The 23,358-nt window shown below is 36.7% G+C and overlaps 2 protein-coding genes across 4 annotated transcripts; one reads left to right on the top strand and one right to left on the bottom strand.

The window, feature by feature from the left end:
• Positions 1 to 4,737: 4,737 nt before the first annotated feature.
• Positions 4,738 to 8,263, top strand: LOC309485202 (uncharacterized protein). 3 transcript variants are annotated; one of them, XM_082151964.1, is made up of 8 exons: positions 4,738 to 5,594; positions 5,843 to 6,516; positions 6,630 to 6,675; positions 6,750 to 6,841; positions 7,037 to 7,147; positions 7,244 to 7,511; positions 7,705 to 7,762; positions 7,923 to 8,196. In XM_082151964.1, exons 1-8 carry the CDS (start codon positions 5,559 to 5,561, stop codon positions 7,943 to 7,945), a joined length of 1,308 nt encoding a protein of 435 aa, XP_082008090.1. In that variant the 5' UTR covers positions 4,738 to 5,558; the 3' UTR covers positions 7,946 to 8,196. The 3 variants fall into 3 exon arrangements, with proteins under 3 accessions (XP_082008090.1, XP_082008091.1, XP_082008089.1); XM_082151965.1 differs by having other exon boundaries at positions 7,676 to 7,762; positions 7,923 to 8,195; XM_082151963.1 differs by lacking the exon at positions 7,705 to 7,762 and having other exon boundaries at positions 7,923 to 8,263.
• Positions 8,264 to 8,269: 6 nt separating this feature from the next.
• LOC309485184 (uncharacterized protein) lies at positions 8,270 to 16,283 on the bottom strand. Its single transcript, XM_082151893.1, has 15 exons — positions 15,209 to 16,283; positions 14,639 to 14,889; positions 14,268 to 14,481; positions 14,048 to 14,123; positions 13,695 to 13,954; positions 13,345 to 13,449; positions 13,181 to 13,251; positions 11,565 to 11,659; positions 10,872 to 11,075; positions 10,545 to 10,631; positions 9,541 to 9,800; positions 9,296 to 9,424; positions 8,989 to 9,129; positions 8,752 to 8,881; positions 8,270 to 8,660 (listed from the first exon to the last, which is right to left on the bottom strand). Exons 1-15 carry the CDS (start codon positions 15,242 to 15,244, stop codon positions 8,431 to 8,433), a joined length of 2,289 nt encoding a protein of 762 aa, XP_082008019.1. The 5' UTR covers positions 15,245 to 16,283; the 3' UTR covers positions 8,270 to 8,430.
• Positions 16,284 to 23,358: the final 7,075 nt, after the last annotated feature.

The raw sequence follows: 23,358 nt of genomic DNA, 5'->3' as shown, positions 1-23,358 counted from the left end.
TAGCAATTCGATTATTTTCCAAAATTGTTCAGTCCTAATCTTGACCTTATTTTGACCTAAATAGAACAAATAAAGAGTAGTATGGTGTTCAGTTATGCATGTCTTACCTTTCTCACTCTTTCTCTCAGAGCACTCCTAATTGGAAAAACACCTAGGCCTGTGTGGTAGGAGCAATCTGAAGGCATCAAAACTCAGATTAGGAACAGAACAACATCATTAACATATCTAGGTCAAGCATTCACTTCAAAGTGATCAAATATCAAGTCTGAAATTTAAAATTACTTTTTTGTTTTTTTTTGCTTTTATCCATTTCTGCCTCTGTGGGATAGAAAAATACATATATCAACTCAAAAAAGGTTAATCATAGAATTTATTACAAATAATAATATCATTCAAAAAACCTGACAAATGCAAAACATGCCTGACTTTCGCTTTCTCTTCCTTGTTGACCCTGTGGTTTAAAAGAAGTGAGACACTAAGTATATAGTGGCAAACAATTAAGGACTGTCTATGTATGTCTTTTCATACACGTTCATTAAAACAGGCACACATTCACTTGCTCGGTCATACACATGCACAAAAACAAACCCTCAGGTGTAACCTATGTCATACCACAAAAATTATCATGAACAACACCCAACCAGAACTAAATCAAACGGCTGAGAAGTTGCCCAGCAAAATTGCTGAAAAAGTTGATGGATATAGTACATAACCATACTCTTTCTCAAGTGTAATAACCTCCATTTTAACAACTGATATCATTAGCTAAGCTTGGCCAAATCACAGGAGTACTGAGGCCAATCTAAGCCTTAATGATTTCAGTTGGAGACAAGTAGCCTTTAGCTTACATGCTAGTCGGCCCCTCCAACTTCAATTAAATTAGGCTAGTGGATATGTCGAACTAGGATTTTGCATGCAAATACAAAAAAAGATATGTCCCTCCCTAATCTAACGCTCTGGTAGACAGCACGTGAGCAAATTAACCAAAATACTGTGGAATGTAGCTTTTAGAGCTTTAAAAAAGTTAGCTGTGTTACCTTTTTTAGGTAGAGCGTCGTCCGGCCCCGCCTCCACGAGGCCTTCAACGTCCGGCCCCGCCTCCATGAGGCCTTCAGCTTCCGGCCCCGCCTCCACGAGGCCTTCAACGTCCGGCCCCGCCTCCACGAGGCCTTCAACGTCCGGCCCCGCCTCCACGAGGCCTTCAGCTTCCGGCCCCGCCTCCACGAGGCCTTCAGCTTCCGGCCCCGCCTCCACGAGGCCTTCAGCGTCTGGCCCCGCCTCCACGAGGCCTTCAGCGTCTGGCCCCGCCTCCACGAGGCCTTCAGCGTCCGGCCCCTTCTCCACGAGGCCTTCAGCTTCCGGCCCCGCCTCCACGAGGCCTTCAACGTCCGGCCCCGCCTCCACGAGGCCTTCAACGTCCGGCCCCGCCTCCACGAGGCCTTCAGCTTCCGGCCCCGCCTCCACAGTATCTGGTCCTGCCTCCCCTGAGGTGCCCTGCTCGTCGCAGGGGGTGAGGGTCAGGGTGAGGACAGTGTCCTCACTCGCCTTCCAACCTGTTCAAATTTGATTAGAAAAAAAAAGAGAGTATGAATGAGACTGAACTACAATGTATTATAAAAAAAAATCAAAAAGGCAGATGATTTGACATTCCCGTAGACAATTTTAAGACTATATTTCTTAACATGTAGCCATTTACATATTTCTGAAAGACAGGCAAAAAATTAGCTATAGGCTATTTTTCATACTGAATGCAAGTTTACATGAGTTTTGTTAAGGCGTGATTAGCTATATGCGAAACAATGGGGAAAACAGGGAAACTTGGTACAACATACACCAAATATCAAACTGACATATAAAGAAAACTCAACTATGTTTTACTAAATTTTCAGACTACACTTAGTAACCTATATTAACAGGGCTATGTATTGAATGTGGGTGGAATTATAACCTTAATATACCAGAGTATTGTTTATTTTTAGGATTGACAAGGATATATAAACGATTGAAAATCAACTTTACACTGCATGGCGAATGAAAGAAAAAATACTGTACATATCACCTGCACAAACCAGCTCGTAGAAGGCCACCATTTTGTTTAGATGTTGCGTGGCCAGTGAGTCCAGCTCACACCTTGGGGTGAGGGAAGTTATTGCAGGTTTTTTCTTCCCTTTACCTTCCTTCTGGAGGAGGAGGAGTGGCTTGTAGCCCATCGCATGAAGCTTCTCAAGCTGAAAAGACATTTATTTGTACAGGATTAAAAATGTCTGTTATCAAAAAATCTGAGTGTAAATTCAGTTTGAGGCAAGACTTGAAATTTGTTGTAAGACCATTGGCAAAAAACTGTACATTACTGTACATAACTTAGTATAATATTATGTCATATTATACTAAGTTTATCTGATCATATTGACTGAATTTGAATGCACTATTGACCAGCAAAAGCAAAATTACTATGTCAAAATAAATGAATTGTCGGTTGTCTTTTGAATGTTGTCAGGGATTCTGCATTCCGGATGACGGTGGGGAGATCATTCCACCAACATGGATGTGAATGAGAATGTTTTGGAGAATAGTTTTTTGGCAAAGGTTACTTAGTTCATTAATATGCCTTTCAAGTTAACAGTCAGTGACTTTAATAGTTAAATCTGCTGGCCTGTTCCCAAAAGCAAAAAAAAAAATTGAACTCACAAGGGCACTGACTCCACACTTACCCCCCGATCCCCAGAGTTTCTTCTACCCACCTAATGTGCAATGTTTAACATTAAATATTTTTGATAACACTGATATTATGTGCAATTTTATTACTGGTAAATATTTAATACGTAGTATGTTTGATACAATCAAAATCATGCAAAAACATATTTATCTTTCTATTTAGCTTCTCAGAACTGTGCACCTACAGAACCCCCTTTTTCTTTTGAAAAACATTTTTTTTCCTTGTTGTTACATTTCTCTTACGTACATGTTGACACTGGAAAAGGACTTGCTTCAATCTCGTTGTACATGTGTATAATAGCAATAAAATACATTATATTCTAAAAAATCTGTTTGAAGTTAAACTCCACTTTTAACATGAATACCTAAATTCATAATTCATATTACATGAATGCCATGACTACATTAAATAATGGTAAATTATATCTTTCAGAAATCTGATTTAAATCACTCTTTTCAAAAATAAAAGCATTTGAAAAATATATTATGATCTTCTGTCAAAAATGTCACTCAATAAATGTGGCGACCCATATTGAAAAAGGTAGGGTTGATTGTACACACCAAAATGATGGCTTCATCTTTCATGGCTGCCTCATTGTGGTTTTTTTTTAGGTTACCAAGCCACTCCCCCTTCTTCCTGTCAAGTGCCTGCAACCTCTTATTTAAACGTGCCTTTTTTGGCTGCTCTGCCCCACAGGCCTTACAAAGTTTGATGGCACAGGGCATGATCTGGGGGCAGTTGGGACATTTTTTTAAATTTGACACCATGTTGTCTGAAAAAAAGAAAAGAAAGAAAAAAGAGAATATTATTGAAGTATAATATGACAATATCATGTCTTTTCTATATCAAAGGTTAATATCACATTATTAAACGACATGCAAATAGGAAAAGTTGAGAAAATGTTTGTGATCTAGTTAGTAGGCTACACTAACACGTGCTAGGACATGCAGTTAGCACTTTATTGGGTTTTATATCAGACAAATGGAAACACCAAAGCAATGTCATAAAATGTTTAAATAGGGCATAAAGGTGATGATACACAAGACAACATTTTGAGCAATGTTGATGTCGATTGTTGCTTGGGCACTTTCGTATTGAAAATGGACAATACATTTCTATCTGGATAATTTTAATCGGTCGTGGTCTGTGTCTCATCTGGTTCCCCGTCCAGCAACATTTCCTAAAAAGTTGCCCTGTGTATCATCACCTTTAGGCAGTTATGACAATACCCCAGCAACAAAAAGTTACACTTTTGCATGTATATTTCATTGCATTATGCTAATTGTTCATGAGGTAATAATTTTAGCCTACCTTAATCAACGACTCTAGAAAGGAAGTAATTGGCGCGAGAGCTCCGTCATCCGGATATTGTAAAAAAAAAAAAAAAAGCATTGCCAAAAATGTATTAATCGAATTAAAATCATTTTTATTATTTCAACAGGACATCAGAAGAAACTACCTTGAGCTTAAAAAAAATATTTCGGAGCTTAACTTACTGTAACAAATCATAGCAACGTATATTGCTGGTGACAAAAACAGATTTAATAGCCTACTTTTTTGCTGTAAGATGTGCAATTAGTTCTTTTTTTTATTGCATTTTTAAAATGACAGAATTCAATATCAAGTCCTTGGGACACATATTACTTTTACACATTTTGAAATTTAGTAACAATATAGGCTAGTAAAAATAAAAAAATAAATAAATAAATAAATGCCATCCCAAACGTATGTTAAATTCCAGATTTTTGCGGGCTTTTATAAAATTATTTTTAATATATTTTTTTAATAAATTATGATTTTTTTTTTTTTTTTTTTAAAGACTACATATATTGAACAGGCTGCTTAAAAATGCGATAGACTACATCGTTAATGACCCGCTGGCCGCTGATTCTGAACATTTTTCAACCCTACACCTAACCATCCCTCGCTGCCTTGCTTTAAAACACCGATGTCCGATTCTGAATGTCCGCATTGCATTGTTTCTAATGGGCTATTAGAATGAGCCACGCTCTATGGGATGATTATAGTCTCATTATGATTAATACATGCACACACAATTATCCATGTACTAGATACATTTTGTGAATGTATTTTACTAACCACAAACAAATGCCATTTAATTTGAATCTGTGGAATTCGGGATTGAATGAGTGTGCAGCAATTAGTACAAATACAGCCACGTTTGCGAATAAACATGTTCTGTTATCCATTAATAAATCAAAAATCGCTCATTCAAAAATGAATCCGTGCATTTGTGGATCAGAAGACACGCGTGCATTAATTGACATCTTGTTCGAATCGATCGTGTTCGGTTCATTTGGATTTTGAGACTTCCTTTTCGCAGTTTACAGCATTCCACCCACCCACACACACACACACAACTAACGAACATGCAGTGCTATTCATTAACGTGAACACGATTCGTAAATGCGTGTCACTATACAATGAAACAAATGCTTTTCAACCGGTGTATGTAGAATTAAGAATTGCATACATGGGCATCAATTTGTACAAATAAAGTCATGTTTGTGAGTATAAATGTTCTACTTTGTATTAACGTGTGACCATTTCCGCGTGCAAAAAGGAATCCGTGGATTTCTGGACCAGGCGACACGCCTGCATTTATTGATTCCTTGTTCGAGTCGATCCTGTTCGGTTCATTTGGATTTTGAGACTTACTTTCCGCAGTTTTCAGCACTGAAGATCCACACGCAACTGAAAGGCAAGGCAAGCAGCTACCACTAGATGGCAGTCGCAGAATTACCGAGCTGGGCTGCCCTAGTTTGACAACCGGTGGGTGACAATGGACATTGTTCGCATTCTCCCGAAAAAAAATTAAAACATGGATAATACCATTTTAAACCAACAAGCTGGTTGGGTAAGTAACAAATTTTAACTACATAACTGGATGACAAATCTAACCAGAACATGACTAGAATGCTGGGTTTCCCGTTAGTCAAGTAACGTTAGCCTACGCAAATTCCGTCATCACCAGCATCGTAGTTTAATCTTAATGAAGTTAATGTTAACTCCGTTCTATACATTTTTACATGTACCGTATGTAAAACATGGTTTATTTTAATCATTCATAATTTTTCCATGTTTCTTTATTCCATTTCTCTTTAGGAATTACTACATGACCACATTCTGGAGAGATTACTTGCACGGGTTACACATGCTCTTCAGCAACCTCAAATTGACATTGATTATTTGGATTTTGTATGTAGGCAGGAAGTAGTATTTCTTGATGCTGTGGCACAGCATGTTCATCTGTCTCAGGATGTGACAGAAAGATTAACTGAACTCCATAATGCAATCCAGATTCACAGACACACTCAAATTTCACAATCAGTTGTTCAGGTGGAAAGACAAAGTTCAAGTAGGCGTCCAAGGATTGTGGTGCCTACAGATCACATTGCCTATCTTCTGGAGATTGGACTCCCTGTTACAACGATTTCAAATTTGCTGGGTGTTTCCCGGGCTACACTCTTTAGGAGGATGGCCGAAAACAATCTATCAGTTAGGGGACTGTACAGTACCTGCACTGATGCAGAACTTGATGGACTTGTTTCCCAAGTCAAAGAAAGAATGCCACATGCAGGCTACAGATTGGTTAAAGGGACACTTAAGGCGCAAGGTCATCATCTGCAGTGGAACAGAGTAAAAGCATCAATGCACCGTGTGGATAGTCTTGGGATTCTCTCAAGAATGAATCAGTTGGGATGTGTAATCAGAAGAACATACTCAGTGCCATGCCCAAAGTACTTAGTACATATAGACACAAACCATAAACTCATCAGGTAACTTGAGAATGTATTAAACAATAAATGTACTATGCTCTACAATAGACTGTTTTAATATTTCCAACATTATTCAAGAGTTTACAGTTCAAAAGCATTGCATTTTTCTACAGGTACAATTTAGTGATCTTTGCTGGGATCGATGGTTTTTCACGCAAGGTGAGCACACATTTTTATCTAAAAGTACAGTATATACTGGATATGTGTGCTTAAAATGCTTGTCTTTTGTATAGATAATGTACCTGGGAGCTGCAGACAACAACCGATCTGACACAACCCTAGCTTTCTTCAGTCAGGCTGTTGAGGAATTTGGATACCCACTGAAGTAAAACTATAAAAAAAATTATCATTTTTTATTGCGTACTGTAAAAAAAAAAAAAAAAAACTCCCTATAGACTAACAAGTTAAAAACAATGTACAATTAATACATTTGACATAATTGCATTTTATAAATATTCATTTGATGATATATTGACAAAAAATGTTGGTTCTTCATTATGTATGTTATATTCTTGTTTAGAGTGCGAGCTGATCAAGGAGGAGAGAATGTTGGCGTGGCTCGTCTGATGTTTTCTGTACGTGGGACAGAGAGTAACTGCTTTATAGCAGGCAAAAGTGTGCACAATCAGAGGCAAGATAGATTCATCTAAGATTGTTTAAATGTCTTTTACTACTTAAAATACTTGTAATGTAATTCTTTTTTGAAATTTGTCTTTTTAATATTAAGAGTAGAGAGACTCTGGCGTGATCTCTGGATGGGAGTCACCAGCGTGTTCTACCAAATCTTGCACACACTAGAGGAACAGGACATGCTGGATTTGAGCAGCACTCTTCACCTGTTTTGCTGCCATTATGTATTTTTGCCCCGACTGCAAGCAAACCTCAATGTGTTTCGTGAGGGATGGGACAACCACCCATTGAGGACAGAGCAAAACCTCTCACCAAACCAACTGTGGGTGGTTGGTCAGATGGAAAATCCCATTGACAACCCAGAGGTACTGAAGCAGTTATACAAAGAAAATATCATTTTACAGGGATAGGTTACACAGAAATTTAAATGTAGTCATTTACTCACCCTCAAGTTGTTCCAAACCTGTACAAGTTTTTCTTTTGTTGAACCAAAAAGAAGATATTTTAAAGAATTTTTGTAACCACACAGTTGATGGCACCCTTTGACTTTCATAATAGGAAGGAAATACTATACTAAGAAACTCATACAGGTTTGGAACAACTGAACAACTTGAGGGTAAGTAAATGACAATTTTAATTTTTGGTTGAACTATGCCTTTAATCCAAATATTACAGACCAAGTTGATTTTCAAGATGATTGTAACACTGTAATTGAATTAACCAATATTAGTCTTTCGTAATAAAACAGTGAATCTTTCCCTGTTGTTTTATTTCAGGAGATGAACATTCCTTACATTGACTGGGAGGAAAGTGGGTATATTGTGGATCAACACACTGTGGTGAATGTTCCCCGGTTCGACAGCCCTCTAACTCCTGAACAAGTGGAGATGCTGAGAGAACATATTAATCCTCTACAACCCTCTGCGTCCAATGGCATGGACATTTATTTGAATACAGTTCAATATGTTGAGAATTTGCTAGCTGAAAATTAGATAGTGTTGCATGTTTTTAAAAGAAATGCTTTTAAGGTGATTTTTCTAAACATTCTATTTTTTTTACCCTAAGATGTAATTTAATCAATTCAAATAAACAACTGAGTTTTTGGATAAGATTTTTATTGACCATATCACATTGAACATTAAGTCTATCTCATTAAACTACAAAATGTAAAACACAAAAATGGGTGAACGGCCCAAATTAAACATTATTATATTATTTTAACATTGCCATATTTAATAGACAAGCAACATTATCAAAAAAAAGATTTAAGAAATTTATAAACATCTACACAAGGCCAAAACCACTGTCCACAGACTGCAGACATACCATCATGTCAGCTGTGAGAGCTGAGAGGGAGGTATAGTGATCTGGCAGGCGAATGCGCTCTTGACAAGTGTATGCCTTTGGTAAATGGTTTGGTCCACTGGACTGAACTACTTCCAGCGTGAGGGTGCGTGGCACTACTTCCCATCCAACCCAGAATTTGAGAAGTTTCCTCAGGTTGCTGGGTGATGCTAAGACAAAAAAGAGATAGAAATAAGTTATTGTTTAATGGTCACATATAACAGGAAAAAATAATATTTTATTTATTAGACAAAAATTTACCATGTTCAACAAAGGTTCTCAAAAGGCCTGTAACGAGATTAAGTTTCTCAGGCTGTATGTCGTCAGCATCGCTGTCGTCGCTGTCTTCTGTATGATGTGGTTGGGGCCACTGGATGGCTTGCAGGATCATCTGTAATTCCAAAAAATATGAATTCAGTGTTCAAGTCATGCTACCAAAGTCCAAAACAAATATTTTTTTTAAGTGAATTTATAATTCTGCACATTTTGACAATTTACCTCAGGTGTGATTTCAGCTTCACTTTCTCTTGGGAACAGCAGGGGTAACACATCTGGTCTACAGCTGATAAGTGGCCAGACTCCAGTGTCCTTCAACCCCTTTTTTAATTGTTTTAGCTGAGCACCGACTCGGCCAAGGACCTGTAAATTAAGATAATAATAACCAGTATTATACAAATAATAATATAATATAAAAAACAATCATAAGTAGTATGAATATGTATAATAAACTAGAAGATTCTTTGATGAAGTTTGTTAACTTTGTAGTTTTGTTGAGGACAAAAAAGGAGGACACAGAATATATTACAGCATGAGTGAGAAGCTGTTGGAAGAGCAGCATCTTGTTGCTCCTCTTGTTTGGCACTGCAAAGTAAAACTCCAAACAAAGGTTGGATACTTGTGAAGTCTCATCCTCAGTCCATTCATCTTTCAGCAGCTATAAAATACAAGCATTATTTAGTGCACAGAATTAGCAGCTATTTTTTAGATGTCTGCATTTCATCAGAAACCACAAAACACTGTTGAAAGACCAGGTTAATTTTCTTTACTCACTAGACGAATCGTCTCCCTTTGTTCAATGTCTGGGCAGTCCTCTAAACAGAGATTTGTGGTAGCTGTGTCCTTTGTGCCCCCTGTCAAAGAATGAACTATTGCCAGGCTTAGGCCTGACAAAGCAGGACCTTGATTGATTAACGAGTGGCCAATCATTCTTCCAGCCATCACAAAAAGTTCACTCTCAACAAGTACAGCTGATGCAGAGGGCAAAAGGTGGTCTATTTCCCCCTCAAACAGAGTGGTCTCTGCTGCATTTCCTGATAAGAATACATTGCAATTAGAAAATTACTCACCATAACAAGCTTGAAAATATATATTTTTTTTTTTCAAAACTTAAATTTTATTTTGAGATTTTTTACAGCAACCCTTTAAAATAAGGTTTCATTTGTAAACATTAGTTGATGTATTAACTAAAATGAAATACCCATGAGCTATACATTTCTTACAATATTTATTAATCTTTTTAATGTTAGTAGTGATGGGGATGAGACCGCCTATGCCGAGTCCGAGTCAAGACCGAGTCTTTGAAGGAACAAGTCCGAGTCGAGTCCGAGAAAGCAGAAATCGGTCTCGAGACCGGACTCGAGTACTACATCAGTATAGTTAGTACAACTTTTGATTTTAATAATGTATTAGTAAATGTTGGAATTAACTGAACTAATGTTAACTAAAGAAACGTTATTGTAAGGTGTTACCAGTTTTAAAGCTGGATTGAGAAACATAGATTGCTAGATAATGTTGTGTCTGATTCATATAGCAATGCTAGATACATCTTGATTCGTATTAAAGGTAAATTAGATTTTCTGTTTACTAGACATTGTTCAGGCCCTTAGACAGTTCAGGCCATCAACAACAACAAAAAATACTGCTTGCCAAAAAACATAACTCTCTATGAGGACCCTAAAATGGCTGTTAAATAAATGTACTTCTTCACTTAACTTGATGTATAGTCCTGTAAATTTGCTAAATTATGTGAAAACTGCATTAGCAATATTTCATACCATAGTTCAGTTTAAATCCATGCTTTAATTTAGCAATTGCTGTTGACAGGATATGTCTAGTCACTCCAATGCCAATTGCAGCGTCTCCTACAAAACACCAAATATTCAAAGAAGAATTAGTGTTCCATTAATAAATAATAATCATAGATTAAGTTTTACTGGTTTATGCAGACTTATTCCCTACAGTACAGGTTCAGCATCATGTATCAATGCTATTGCTATCAATTATTATAAAATTAAATCTTATATTTTTATCATATCTGTGTTAGAGATGTAAATTGTTTATTTGACTAATATGTTTTAGAAACATCATCATCAACTTGATACCTTGAATGTGACAGTTAAATGGAGCAGCCCACTGGTTCTTTTCACGTTGTTGTTTGTAAAATGAAATGAGGGACCTGTCCCGTTCCTCATCAGTATCCCTGGAATCCAGTGTCAGAAAAAGGGTTGGCTGCCTTTTACCTCCTTCACGCAAATGCTCAAAGAAGAGCTGTACAGCCTCCTGAGGGTTCTCCACTGTTTTCCATTCTAAAAAAAAAAGAAAGAAAATAATTAGAACCATTAAAAATAATTTATCAAACTAAATAGACAATGACTTATAGTTGGATAAGTAGTTGGATAATTATAGTTGGAGCCCATGAGATATTGCATATCATATGTAGTCAAGCCATACATTCATCCTATTTTTGAGTATGTGCCCCTATAAAGAACAAGAGTCATAAAATGTATACAGGTTTTAGTCAAAATAAAGTTAAAGTTTTATGTAAGATCAAGTTCCATTTGATTCGAATTGTATGAGCGTAGTAGCATTGAGATGACCTCAATCTGTAATAGTCACAGAACTTTTCATTTTATGCATTTTTAAACATTTTTACATTTAATTTACAACAGTGTTGCAAATGCATACAACAATTTTCACTTATGTACATCATAAAATACCATTCAATAAAATGTAATTATTAATTACCTCACAAATGTATGACCATAACTGTAGACATTCACAATTGTATAATTCACCTTCTGTTGCTGGTCCTGAAATACGGGATAAATGACCTCCAGACGATGGCCCTGGCTGCTCCATGTCATCTTCAAAAACACTTGTACTGAATGATCTTAGACCAAAGGAAAATACAAAACATTTAACTTACAAATAACACTGATGCAGTTGTAAAGAATTTAATGTTTATGTTGTTGTGCTCTGCACAATCCTACTCCATCCATCTCACAAGCATTTAGAACTATGGGTCATAGAAGCCTTCATAACAACTGAATTCATGCCTTTTATTGTTTGTAATGTCAAGTATAGCCTAACATAGTATACATATTGACCTGGGGCCTGTACCATGATGCTAGTTGAACAAACTACCGAACAGCCAATCGCATGCTGGGAAAGAGTGAAACTGCGATTCATTTCTCGCAAGAGAAGCAGCGCGATTCACACATTAAATAAAATAATTAAAATATTAAGAATTTGAACACATTTACACAGCAAGAAGAAAACAGCTGTCTATAAGAGGATGACTAAAAGTAAAAGTCTCGCTACTGTATATCAGTGCAAGTAAAATTTGTGAAGTTAGTTTATACAGTTGATAAAGGTATAGAGAGAACTGAACATGTAGTCATTTTATAGCTTCATCTATTGATTCTAAAGCGTATTTATATGACCTTTATATATGTATTAATTTAAACTCTGCATAATAATAATATATGAACAAAAATTGTACCTGATTGATTAACGGTATAATAATTACTTAAATAATATTTAAACGATACAAATGTATTATTCTAAATTTGCATTACTATAAGCCACAGGATTTTGTCTTTAAAAATCAATTGCTGTGTAGTGACCTTTAGTTTGGAGCAGAAACAGGTGGAGTGACTTTATCGCATCAGATGTGTCACTTTGCCCACAGCTGATTGGTCAAACTTCTGTCTGAGACCTCAAATCCAGAACATAACCTGCCCATGAGCAGGTTAGCCATGCAGCGTAAGATACCATGGCGACAAACTCCTATTAAAGCCAAGCTACTTTCATACTAGTACCTAAAACCCAGGGTTGGTGGAAACTAAACTGAAACACAGCTGGCTAGCCACCTAAACCGGCTTCATGGTATAAGCCCCTGGTTTCACAGACAGAATTTAGATTAAGCCAGGATTAGGCCTTAGTTCAATTAGGACATTTAAGTAGCTTTTATAAAAATGCCTTAGAAAAAAACACATTACTTGACATATTTAAAGTATGGCACTGACATATTTTAAATGGATAGTTCACTTTAAAATTAAAATTCTGTCATCATTTACTCACCCTCAAGTTTTTTCTTACTATGGAAGTCAATGGCTCCAGTTAACTGTTTGTTTACCGAGATTCTTCAAAATATCTTCCTTTGTGTTCAGCAGAAGAAAGAAATTCATACAGGTTTGAAACAACATGAGGATGAGTAAATAATGACAGAATTTTCATTTTAAAGTGAACTATCCCTTTAAGATACGCTTTTAGTTAAAACAGTTGTCTTTAAGTCTGGGACCACCTTAAGCCTTGTCTGTGAAACCACGGTCTTGACTGCATAAATCCTTATAATAAGATTTTAGTGCCAAGCAAATATCAAAGTTAATTTTAAAAACACAACTTATACCTCTCAGCACATAAACTGCCATGATAAGGTAATACAGACAATGGCAACTCCTTTTGGCATATAGGGCACATCTGTAATGACAAGAAAATGTATACAAATTGTAAAAGTTAGCAGGAAAGTAAGTCTTGTTTTAAATGCAATCAAATTTGAGAAATAAGCATTACCGCAAGGCTGTCTTCGGAAACATCTCTGGCACCTGCAGCAATATTTGTGACCTCCTCCTCTAAGTTGTCATTACCATCCTCCACAATGACAAGATCAATCTTCTCCTGTCATTTCAAAATTATATTAACCTCTGTTACATTAGTTACATTTAGTTAAAGTTATTAGTTAAAGTTATTGTCATTGGTGTGAACATGTTTCACAATATGTACACATACAGTCATTGTGGATCGAATATATTTATTTAAATAAAAACCAAATTGTGTGTAACGTAAATAAAAAACGTATTTTGCTGCTGTGACAATATGGCTATACAAAACTCACAATTGGTGCAGATGTGTAAAAAACTCACATTGGAATTTAGTTTGCACTCCTCGGCATGCAAAGCCAACATTTGCAGTGGCATGGTGGTGTTGCAGGTGACACAGGGCACCTTTGGCATCTTTGCAAATTCTGCTGAATTGTAGGGAAGAGGCTGAGTGTCCATCTCCTCCTGAAGGGGCACCAAAAAAAGGACATTTTTTCCACAGTTCGAGACAGACCGAATTTGCCGACCAGAGTAACCCTCTGTGTCCATGGAGATGAGAGTCATTCTTCTCTGGCCACTTCCTCCTGCAACAGAATTTGTATTTAATGAATGGATCCAAATTGATAGATGATCATTAATTAACTGAGCTCTTCAAACTTCTAAATCCCCATATTTACCAGTTGCTTTATAAAACATCCACCGTCCCTGTAGTGGTTGAAGTTTGGGGAACTCTTCCTCCATAATTGTTACTATCTATAAATAGATCATTCATTCAAAAGTTAAACATAAGATTTCAAATTTACACCAGGTAATAGAACAAATGTCAACATTCCATATAGCTTTTTGAATACTAAAAGCATTCAAATATACCAAATAATCAGACATATAACCACTTACATCCATATGTTTGCAGTCCTCTGCAATTGTCACTACCCTTTTCCCCAACCCTGCCTGTGCCAGTTCCAGCTCTACTGTAGGCTTCGGGGTTAGGGTTGTTGGCGATGGCAGAACACAGACTGTGAGGTCTGTGCACTTGATAGGCACCGTCTTTGGAATGCGACCTTTGCCTCTCTTTGCGTCGGTTTTTGCACTAAACATATTTGGAAACTGTCTAAGAAAATGCAAGTTAATAACAGCATTCAAAAGTATGAAGTTGCATTCAGTTCAGAGAATGAGTAATATTACATTATAATTAAAATATGATACAAAACTTTGTCAAAAATGTACAAAACAAACCATTAAATAATGTGTTAATATAATAATTCTACCTCTTTAAAGCCTGGTTGACTCTGGCAGATGCATCAGTGCTGGTAGAGAGAGTAATAGAGGGGGTAATAGAGGGAATAATAGAGGGGGTAATAGAGGGAGTAATAGAGGGGGTAATAGAGGGAGTAAAGGTGTTGCTAGAGGCACGTTGAGGAGGCCTGACAGGTGCAGAAACATTGTTTTGAGTGTGGCCCGCGGACAACTCCCTGGAGATGGCTGTGACAAGGGCCTGAGCCATACTCTCTACAGTGTTCTATATAAAAAATATAATTAACAAGTTAACACAAAAATATGCCCCGATGCACTTCAGTAAACAATTAACCTGAGTCAAGTTTAAAAACATGTTAAGGTCCAAAATTGTTATGTTAGTTATTGTCAAATCACTTTTCTTCTCCTGCTCTTACTACACACAGGCCTATTTTCTTTCATCGAATGTGTCGAAAAATTTGCCTTATAAAATTCTTCATAAATTTAAATTAGGCTGCAGTTCTCTACTACTATGTTAGTAGCTACTGCTACCATCAATGAAAAAAAAGAAATGAAAAAACACTGAACGTTATTAAAATACTTACAGCAGTTGAAGTCGCTGGCACAGGTTGTCCCGCCATGATGTTAAGTCAGTGTGTCCTACAATCTATAATCGATTTAAAAAATGGCTCTGTCCAAAACTAGATTCGACCATAGACAGTATTAGAAGGGGATTCGACCCCGATCGGGGGTGGGGGGTTGGTGATTGCGTAAGCCACGTGACTACACTTATATTTAACGTGTAAATAAAGCAATCGATAAAGACAAACGATAATTCAGTACACAATTAGCTTGATGCAAATTAAAACTTATTTTAATATAAACGTTATTATTATCATTATTTTTTAACTAGATAAATTTGAAGACTACAAGCTCGGTAATTCTGCGACTGCCATCTAGTGGTAGCTGCTTGCCTTGCCTTTCAGTTGCGTGTGGATCTTCAGTGCTGAAAACTGCGGAAAGTAAGTCTCAAAATCCAAATGAACCGAACAGGATCGACTCGAACAAGGAATCAATAAATGCAGGCGTGTCGCCTGGTCCAGAAATCCACGGATTCCTTTTTGCACGCGGAAATGGTCACACGTTAATACAAAGTAGAACATTTATACTCACAAACATGACTTTATTTGTACAAATTGATGCCCATGTATGCAATTCTTAATTCTACATACACCGGTTGAAAAGCATTTGTTTCATTGTATAGTGACACGCATTTACGAATCGTGTTCACGTTAATGAATAGCACTGCATGTTCGTTAGTTGTGTGTGTGTGTGTGGGTGGGTGGAATGCTGTAAACTGCGAAAAGGAAGTCTCAAAATCCAAATGAACCGAACACGATCGATTCGAACAAGATGTCAATTAATGCACGCGTGTCTTCTGATCCACAAATGCACGGATTCATTTTTGAATGAGCGATTTTTGATTTATTAATGGATAACAGAACATGTTTATTCGCAAACGTGGCTGTATTTGTACTAATTGCTGCACACTCATTCAATCCCGAATTCCACAGATTCAAATTAAATGGCATTTGTTTGTGGTTAGTAAAATACATTCACAAAATGTATCTAGTACATGGATAATTGTGTGTGCATGTATTAATCATAATGAGACTATAATCATCCCATATGTAATAGCTACACTGTCTATGAATAGATAGGACAAATCTCCGATAACGTCTTATCCAGCATAGTGTTCCTATGACAAGAAAACGCTTTAACGACTTGCTCGGACCTTGAAGCGTTGTTAAACTCACCTTTTAATGCCGTTGTACCTGCAGTTGAGCGTTGTGTTGTTAAACTCACCGCTGAATGCGGTTGCACTACATATGCGTTGTTAAACTCACCGCTGATGAACGCGCTAAAACTTGGCGCAGAGCCGGGCACTTTGATATCATTGCGAGGGTTTTTTAAACATCAAAAACCAGTAGTGCCATATAAAAATGATCTGGGGGCAGCCATTTGACTCCCCTTGGCATCATTTTTTGAGTTTTTGGGTCAAATTTCAACGCTGCAGGACACGGTTCCACTGGGAGAAAGATTCGTGCTATTGCACGAAATATGCATCCAATTGAAATGCATTGGTTAAAAAAATCGTGCTGCCGTTACGAAAATAATGAAATTAACGTGTCCCCCAAGATTCGTGCTATTGCACGAAATATGCATCCAATTGAAATGCATTGGTTAAAAAAAATCGTGCTGCCGTTACGAAAATAATGAAATTAACGTGTCCCTGCCACGAAAAAATAGATTAAATTACGTGACCACATCACGAATTGCCGTGAGACTGGGTTGCAGGAGACCTTGATCGACAACACAGGATAGTTTATCTTACAGAAATATAATATATAAAACTGACATTTGGATATTTGACTCACCAGTGACCAAATGTTTAACTTACTGCACACGTAGTGTATTTTTAGTGCATACTGAGTGTCAGGATCCCACAATTGACCCATTCGTTCGAGCCTGTATCCACTTTTATGTCCTCAAACGCTCGTTTTTCGGGTCGACAGCTTATGAAAACTTATTTCTGGGTTTCTTAGCTTGTTTGCTGTACACCTTGTCACACAGCAGCTTTTAGGCATTATTCTGTCTTTTGTTAGAAGCAAGAAATGACGAGGAGGCAGCCTCTCGCAATGCAAAGTCAATGGAGACAGTTCGTTTGTTTTCCCCCTTGGTGGGCGTGGTCTTCAGATTATGACGCGTTGCGCTCTGTCTCTATGAGACTCAGATGAACACACACACACACACACACACACACCCTGTCCTCTGTTTCTGACGTGCGCTCTGCTCGGAGCCACTGCGGATTGAAGATGAAGAACGCGCTGAATCTGATGATAACAAGACTGAAGCGAACAGTATTTCAGATAGCCCGTCGGGCAGGCCGGTTATACATTTTGGTAGCCCGAATGGAAAACGATATAGCCCCGGGACGTCGGGCAGGCGATTTTGCGAGCCCTGAGTTAGTGTGTAATGTTGCTGTTTGAGCATAAACAACATCTGCAAAGTTACAACGCTCAAAGTTCAAAGCAAAGGGAGATATTTGCTTTTAAAGAAAAGGACTACAACAAATGGCTGGTTGGGACTACACGACATTCCTCTCGGGTTAGTGACATCACTAACCCTAGAATTTACATAAACCCCGCCCCCGGGAACACGCAGTCCATGTTGAGAAGAGGAAAAGTTGTTGTATAAGAGTACATTTGTGAGTCAGCTCAAACTTTAGCATCCATCTTTTCACATGCAATAGAAAGTCACTCTGTGTGCATCTCACAACAGTTCATATATGAGCAATTTATAGATTTATCATGACAGAATATCCTAATTGAAGATTGTTAACTCCACATCAGCAACATAAATTCATCAACTAACCATTCAGAGATGTCCTGTTGCATTCTACATGTTGTCACTTCTTCTTGAGTCTCTCCATCCTTATCTGACTCCGTTTAACATTAAAGGCAGAACAGTTTCTGTCATTTTAGTGTGTCTGCGTGAGGTAACAGCATCTGCTAACACACGAGCTCTTGAAACCCCGCCCTCTGCAGCAGCTCATTTGCATTTAAAGAGCCAGGCACAAAACGGTGCGTTTTTGCAAACCCTCAAAAAGTGACAACTTTAACTTGCTATATAAAAATATCTGTGGGGTATTTTGCGCTAAAACTTCACACACACACTCTGGGGACATCATAGATATATTTTACATCTTGTGAAAAGGGCATTATACCACCCCTTTAACAAAAACTCTTGACATACATATACAAAGCATTGCACATTTGATAACTGGTAAGAACAGAGAGCCAAATCAACATGGTGACACATCCAGTTTAAACGTTACCTATACAGTATGTGTAAATGTATATGTGTGTGTATACAAATACATACGTTGGTACACAGGGCCGCATTAAGACCTCACTGGGCCCCGGGGCTACGAGTTACTGCGTTCTCATTTGGTGTTTTCATTTTTTATCAAGAAAAACCTGATATATAATTATTTTTTCAAACTCAGACTCATTGGCCTTGGCTTATTTTTGTGAAGAATATATATCTGAACACATTTTTAATGACCACACACTGTACACCCCCCCTACACATTAATATTACACAGGATGTGCTATACCCCTGCCATTCCCGCACAGGGTTGCAATTCTTAAATGTGATCTAACAAAGGTGAAGAGAAAATATTAAGCATATATGCAGTTTATATTGCTTGTAATTGTAAGTATTTTAACATAATTTTTTTTATTGTGTTGAATTAAAAACCCAAACATGCAGCGGGTCCACCAGACCCACTGGTGGAAAAATGAAAGTAACAAATCTCAAATCTCAAACACTTGCTTGTTTTGCGTTCAATCATTATAGCGAAACAAAGCCCTCGCAACACACTCATGTCATTTCCGTCCAAATGCATTAAATAAAATAAATATCTGACAAACTTTATATCTTTGCTTGGTTTTTGTTTTTTACATAACAGCAAATACAGTTTAATCTACAATAACAATATAATTATAAACAGTAGACAAATAGCAAGTTCAACAAAAAATAAAGTAAAATAAAAATAAAAATAATACATAAAAAAAAGAAAAGAATTGATCCAGGGGTAACATATAAATTAATATAAATTCAATAGAGATAGAAATGCCTCGAGTGAGTCCCTTTTTGTTTTCATTATAAAAAAGCATAAATATTATACTTTGTGCACAATGTAACTGACTTTAAAGCTTTGGCATTGTTGGAAGAAGAGATAGTACCCACATAACATTTCACGTCATTGCAAAAAAATAATAAAAAGAGGTTTGATAGACAAAAATGTACACTTGTGTACAAAAACATTGGCTAGAAAAATAAATAGATTTACAAGAAAATACTTGTCTTTTAGATTTTTGTCAGAGTTATAAAAACCAAATAAGACATCCTTAAACCCCAAAGAAAAATTGACTAATAAAGAAGCACGTACAAATAGATAACATTTCTTCCAAAAAGTAGCTACATGAACACACTCCCAAAAAAGGTGAGGTATAGACTCGTCTTCCACTCCACAGAAGGAGCATAGGGAATCCAACTCAGGAAACATTTTTTTTTTTGATAAAAAGATTGACTGGGTAAAATCGATGTAACAACTTGAATGATACCTCTTTAACCTTATTAGTGATTAAATATTTGTTGGATAGAGACCAAACTTTCTTCCAAGGAATATCATTAAAAACATTACTCCAATATGATATTATAGAGGGGACAGTAATAATATCATTCTGAAAAAAGTTGTCTAATCTTTCTATTCCTAAGAGAGGGACTACATAAAAAACAGACCTTCCCTATTGCCGTCTCACAAGGATGTATCCAAGAGGTAGAAGAGAGTAAAGAATCACCTGAGTTTTTCAAAAGTGCAATAGCACCACTGGGGATGGCATCCATCACTATGGCAAAGTCTCGTGGGGTGACAGGAATACAATATTTAGTTAAGAATTCAGAATAAGAAAACAAATTACCGTTTGAATTTACAAGTTGAGAAACCAAAATAATATTATTATTAAACCAATCTGAAAAGAAGAGTGTCTTATTTTTGTATCGGATATCATTATTCCAAATAAAATACCTGTGGGGGCTAAAATTATATTTGTAAATCAAGTGCCAGGCCAACAGCACCTGCTTATGGAAATGTGATAATTTGATGGGCAATTTAGAGATATTATAGCCTAATTACATACTAACAGAAAGGGGAGACCACCAACTCTAGAAAAAATATAATTGGGAATAGCATTCCATAATGAATCAGAATCGTTCAAAAACTGCCTCAACCAATTGATCTTAAACGTATTGTTTAAAGTGGCAAAATCAAGAAAATGAAAACCGCCAAAGCTATTTATGACAACAGATTTCTTGATGTAATGTCTTTTGTGTTTCCATAAAAAAATCAAAAAGCATTCTATTAACCTTTACAGAAAATGTCTTATCCACATACAAAGAAAGAGCAAGGGTCAATCTAGAAATACCCTCCGCTTTGGCGAGGAGAGCCCTTCCTCGTAAAGACAAGTCTCTTTGGAGCCAGGAATTAAATTTTTTCTTAGCTTTAGTAAATACTGGATCAAAGTTTAATTTTCTCCTCGTATTGACATCTTTACAAATTATAACACCCAAATAATTCACTTGAGACTGAACAGGAATATTGTGCAGGAATGGAGCAGAACAAGACTTTAAGGGAAGAAGTTCACATTTATCTAAATTCAAAGAAAGGCCAGAGGCTTTTGAGAACACTTTGATAAGATCAAGAGCGATAGGGGTCTGCAAGTCGTTTTTTAAAAAGAGTGTGGTATCATCAGCTAACTGAGTTATAATAATGTGTTTATCTGCTATATTAATCCCTTGTAATTGACTATTCAACAGGGAAGTAGTAAGGAGTTGAGCAGCCATCAAGAACAAATAAGGCGATACCGGGCAACCTTGTCGAACCCCTCTAAATACATTAAACCTTGGAGAAGTGCCAGATTTCAGATTAATTGAGCAGTTTCCATTTTTGTATAACGTACGGACAGTTTTGTAAAATAAATCACCAAAACCGAATTTATACAGGGATTGCAAAATAAATTAATGTTCAAGGGAATCAAAGGCTTTATAAAAATCTAAAAATTGAATAAAACTTTCGTCTCTAATCAGATCATCATAGTCCAACAAATCTAAAACAAGGCGTATATTGTTAGCAATATGCCTCTTTGGGATGAAACCTATTATTGTACTCAGAACCGGTTTAAGTCTTTTGGCCAATAACAAAGCTAATATCTTATAGTCAACAGTTTAATAAACAAATTGGACGCCAGTTATCGATCAAAAGAATGTCTTTCTTAGGTTTAGGTATTAAGGTAAGTAATCCCTGTGATAAAGTAGGCGGAAGTGTCTCAGACGCAATACTCTCCAAATAGGTTTCAAGCAAGAAAGGTGCAAACTCTAGAGCAAAACTTTTGTACAATTCGGCTGTCAGCCCATCTGTGCCCGGAGACTTATTGTTCTTAAGAGCTTCAATAGACTCAATTATTTCATCAATGGATATATCACTATCACAGGTGTTCTTATCTGCATTAGATAATGCCCTAACATCTTTCAGAGACTGGAAAAAAGACAAATCTGAGTCTTTGCAATATTTAGATTTGTAAAGATTTGAGTAGAAGTTTGCACAAAATGTGCCGATTTCCTTAGGATCAGAACTAATACCGTTTAAATTTAAAGAGTTAATAGTTACATTTCTACAATTATTCTTTTCCATTCTGAAGAAATATGCTGTACTTTGTTCTCCTTGCTCTAGCCACCTTCTTCTAGAGCGAATAAAAGCACCCTCTGCCTTATTCTTATACATTGAGTCTAACTGAGTTTGCAGATCAATAAATTCTGCCAATTCAGCTTCTGACAAACCATCCTGCATTTTATCAGAAAGAGTCATTATTTTGGAAATGACAGTCTCCTCTTCAAGTCTTTTACGTTTAGCTAGAAGGCTGGCAAAATTCCTAGCACACTTGCTAATTTCATGTTTAAGTAGTTCCCAATTGAGGCCGTATTTATTTTCCTTTTGTGCTTTGATCCAGTAATATTCAATCAAATATAAAATGTTTTTCCTTAATTGATCATGATTAAGCAAAGAAGCATTAAGCTTCCAATAAGAGGCTCTAGGTTTTGAAGAAGAGATAACTGAAGATAGAGGGGACTGAATAAGAGTTGCTTTATGATCAGTCATTGGTGAAGGGAGAATACTAACAGAAACATTAAAGTCCCTAACAGATTGTGAAACAAGCCAGTAGTCTATTCTGGACTGTCTAGAACAATTTTTGTTACTCCAAGTATAGGATTTAGTGTTCGGAAATGTTTCCCTCCAAATATCAATAATATCAAATTTATCCATTAATATCTTTAATTTAGAATTAGCAGAGGCAGTCTGTCTGCATATTTTTTTTTCTATCTAGAGCATGAGATAAATGCATTGTCATTAAGCTGAGCAATATTATCAGTGTTTAAAAACTATACAGCAACATTCCCTGCAAACACGTCCACTTGGGGCCCACATGGGCCTCACTTGGGCTAGTTGGGCTTCGGCTGGGCATGGGCTCAGAGTGGGCTTTGTTGTTGGGCCCCACATGGGCAGTAGATGGGCTAAACTAAGTGGGCTCCAGCTGGGCTCCACTCCTAAGATATTATGTTTTCTATATAATAGAAATAGATATTAGATATAAATATATAGTATTTATACTATTATATAATATAATATCTTATATTTCTAATTTTGCATTTTTAGTTTTTGTTATTTATTATTAGATATTAATATGTATATATTATTTTTAGATATTATGTTTTCATATATAATTATTCAAAATTGATTATGTCAGACATGGATGCTATTTTTAACAATAGCCACTGGGCTAGGTCCACTTTTTATACGAATTTTATTAGACTATTAAGCTATTTAGAAGCCATAGCAATTTAATAGTGGTCTTAAGCACTATACGACTTTCAACAGACAAGTTTGCCACAGCAGGTTTCCCCACAAAATGTTCAAACCCTAAAGTAAGAAGTGCGCACTCTGTGCAGCGCACATCCGGAAAGCTCCACCCCCATCACCGAGCGAAAGAAGTTTGCCCAGCAACAACTTTGCCGCCTTTGAGTCTGCTGTCCGTTAAGGTTCCATTACGGTGTCGTGTGGACAAAAGACAGG

Source organism: Leuciscus leuciscus, assembly GCF_965113295.1.
Source record: "Leuciscus leuciscus genome assembly, chromosome: 21".
In the NCBI taxonomy this organism is placed as follows: Eukaryota; Metazoa; Chordata; class Actinopteri; order Cypriniformes; family Leuciscidae; genus Leuciscus; species Leuciscus leuciscus.
Note: the sequence above shows the minus strand (reverse complement) of the source record. Positions and strands in the feature narration are given on the sequence as shown.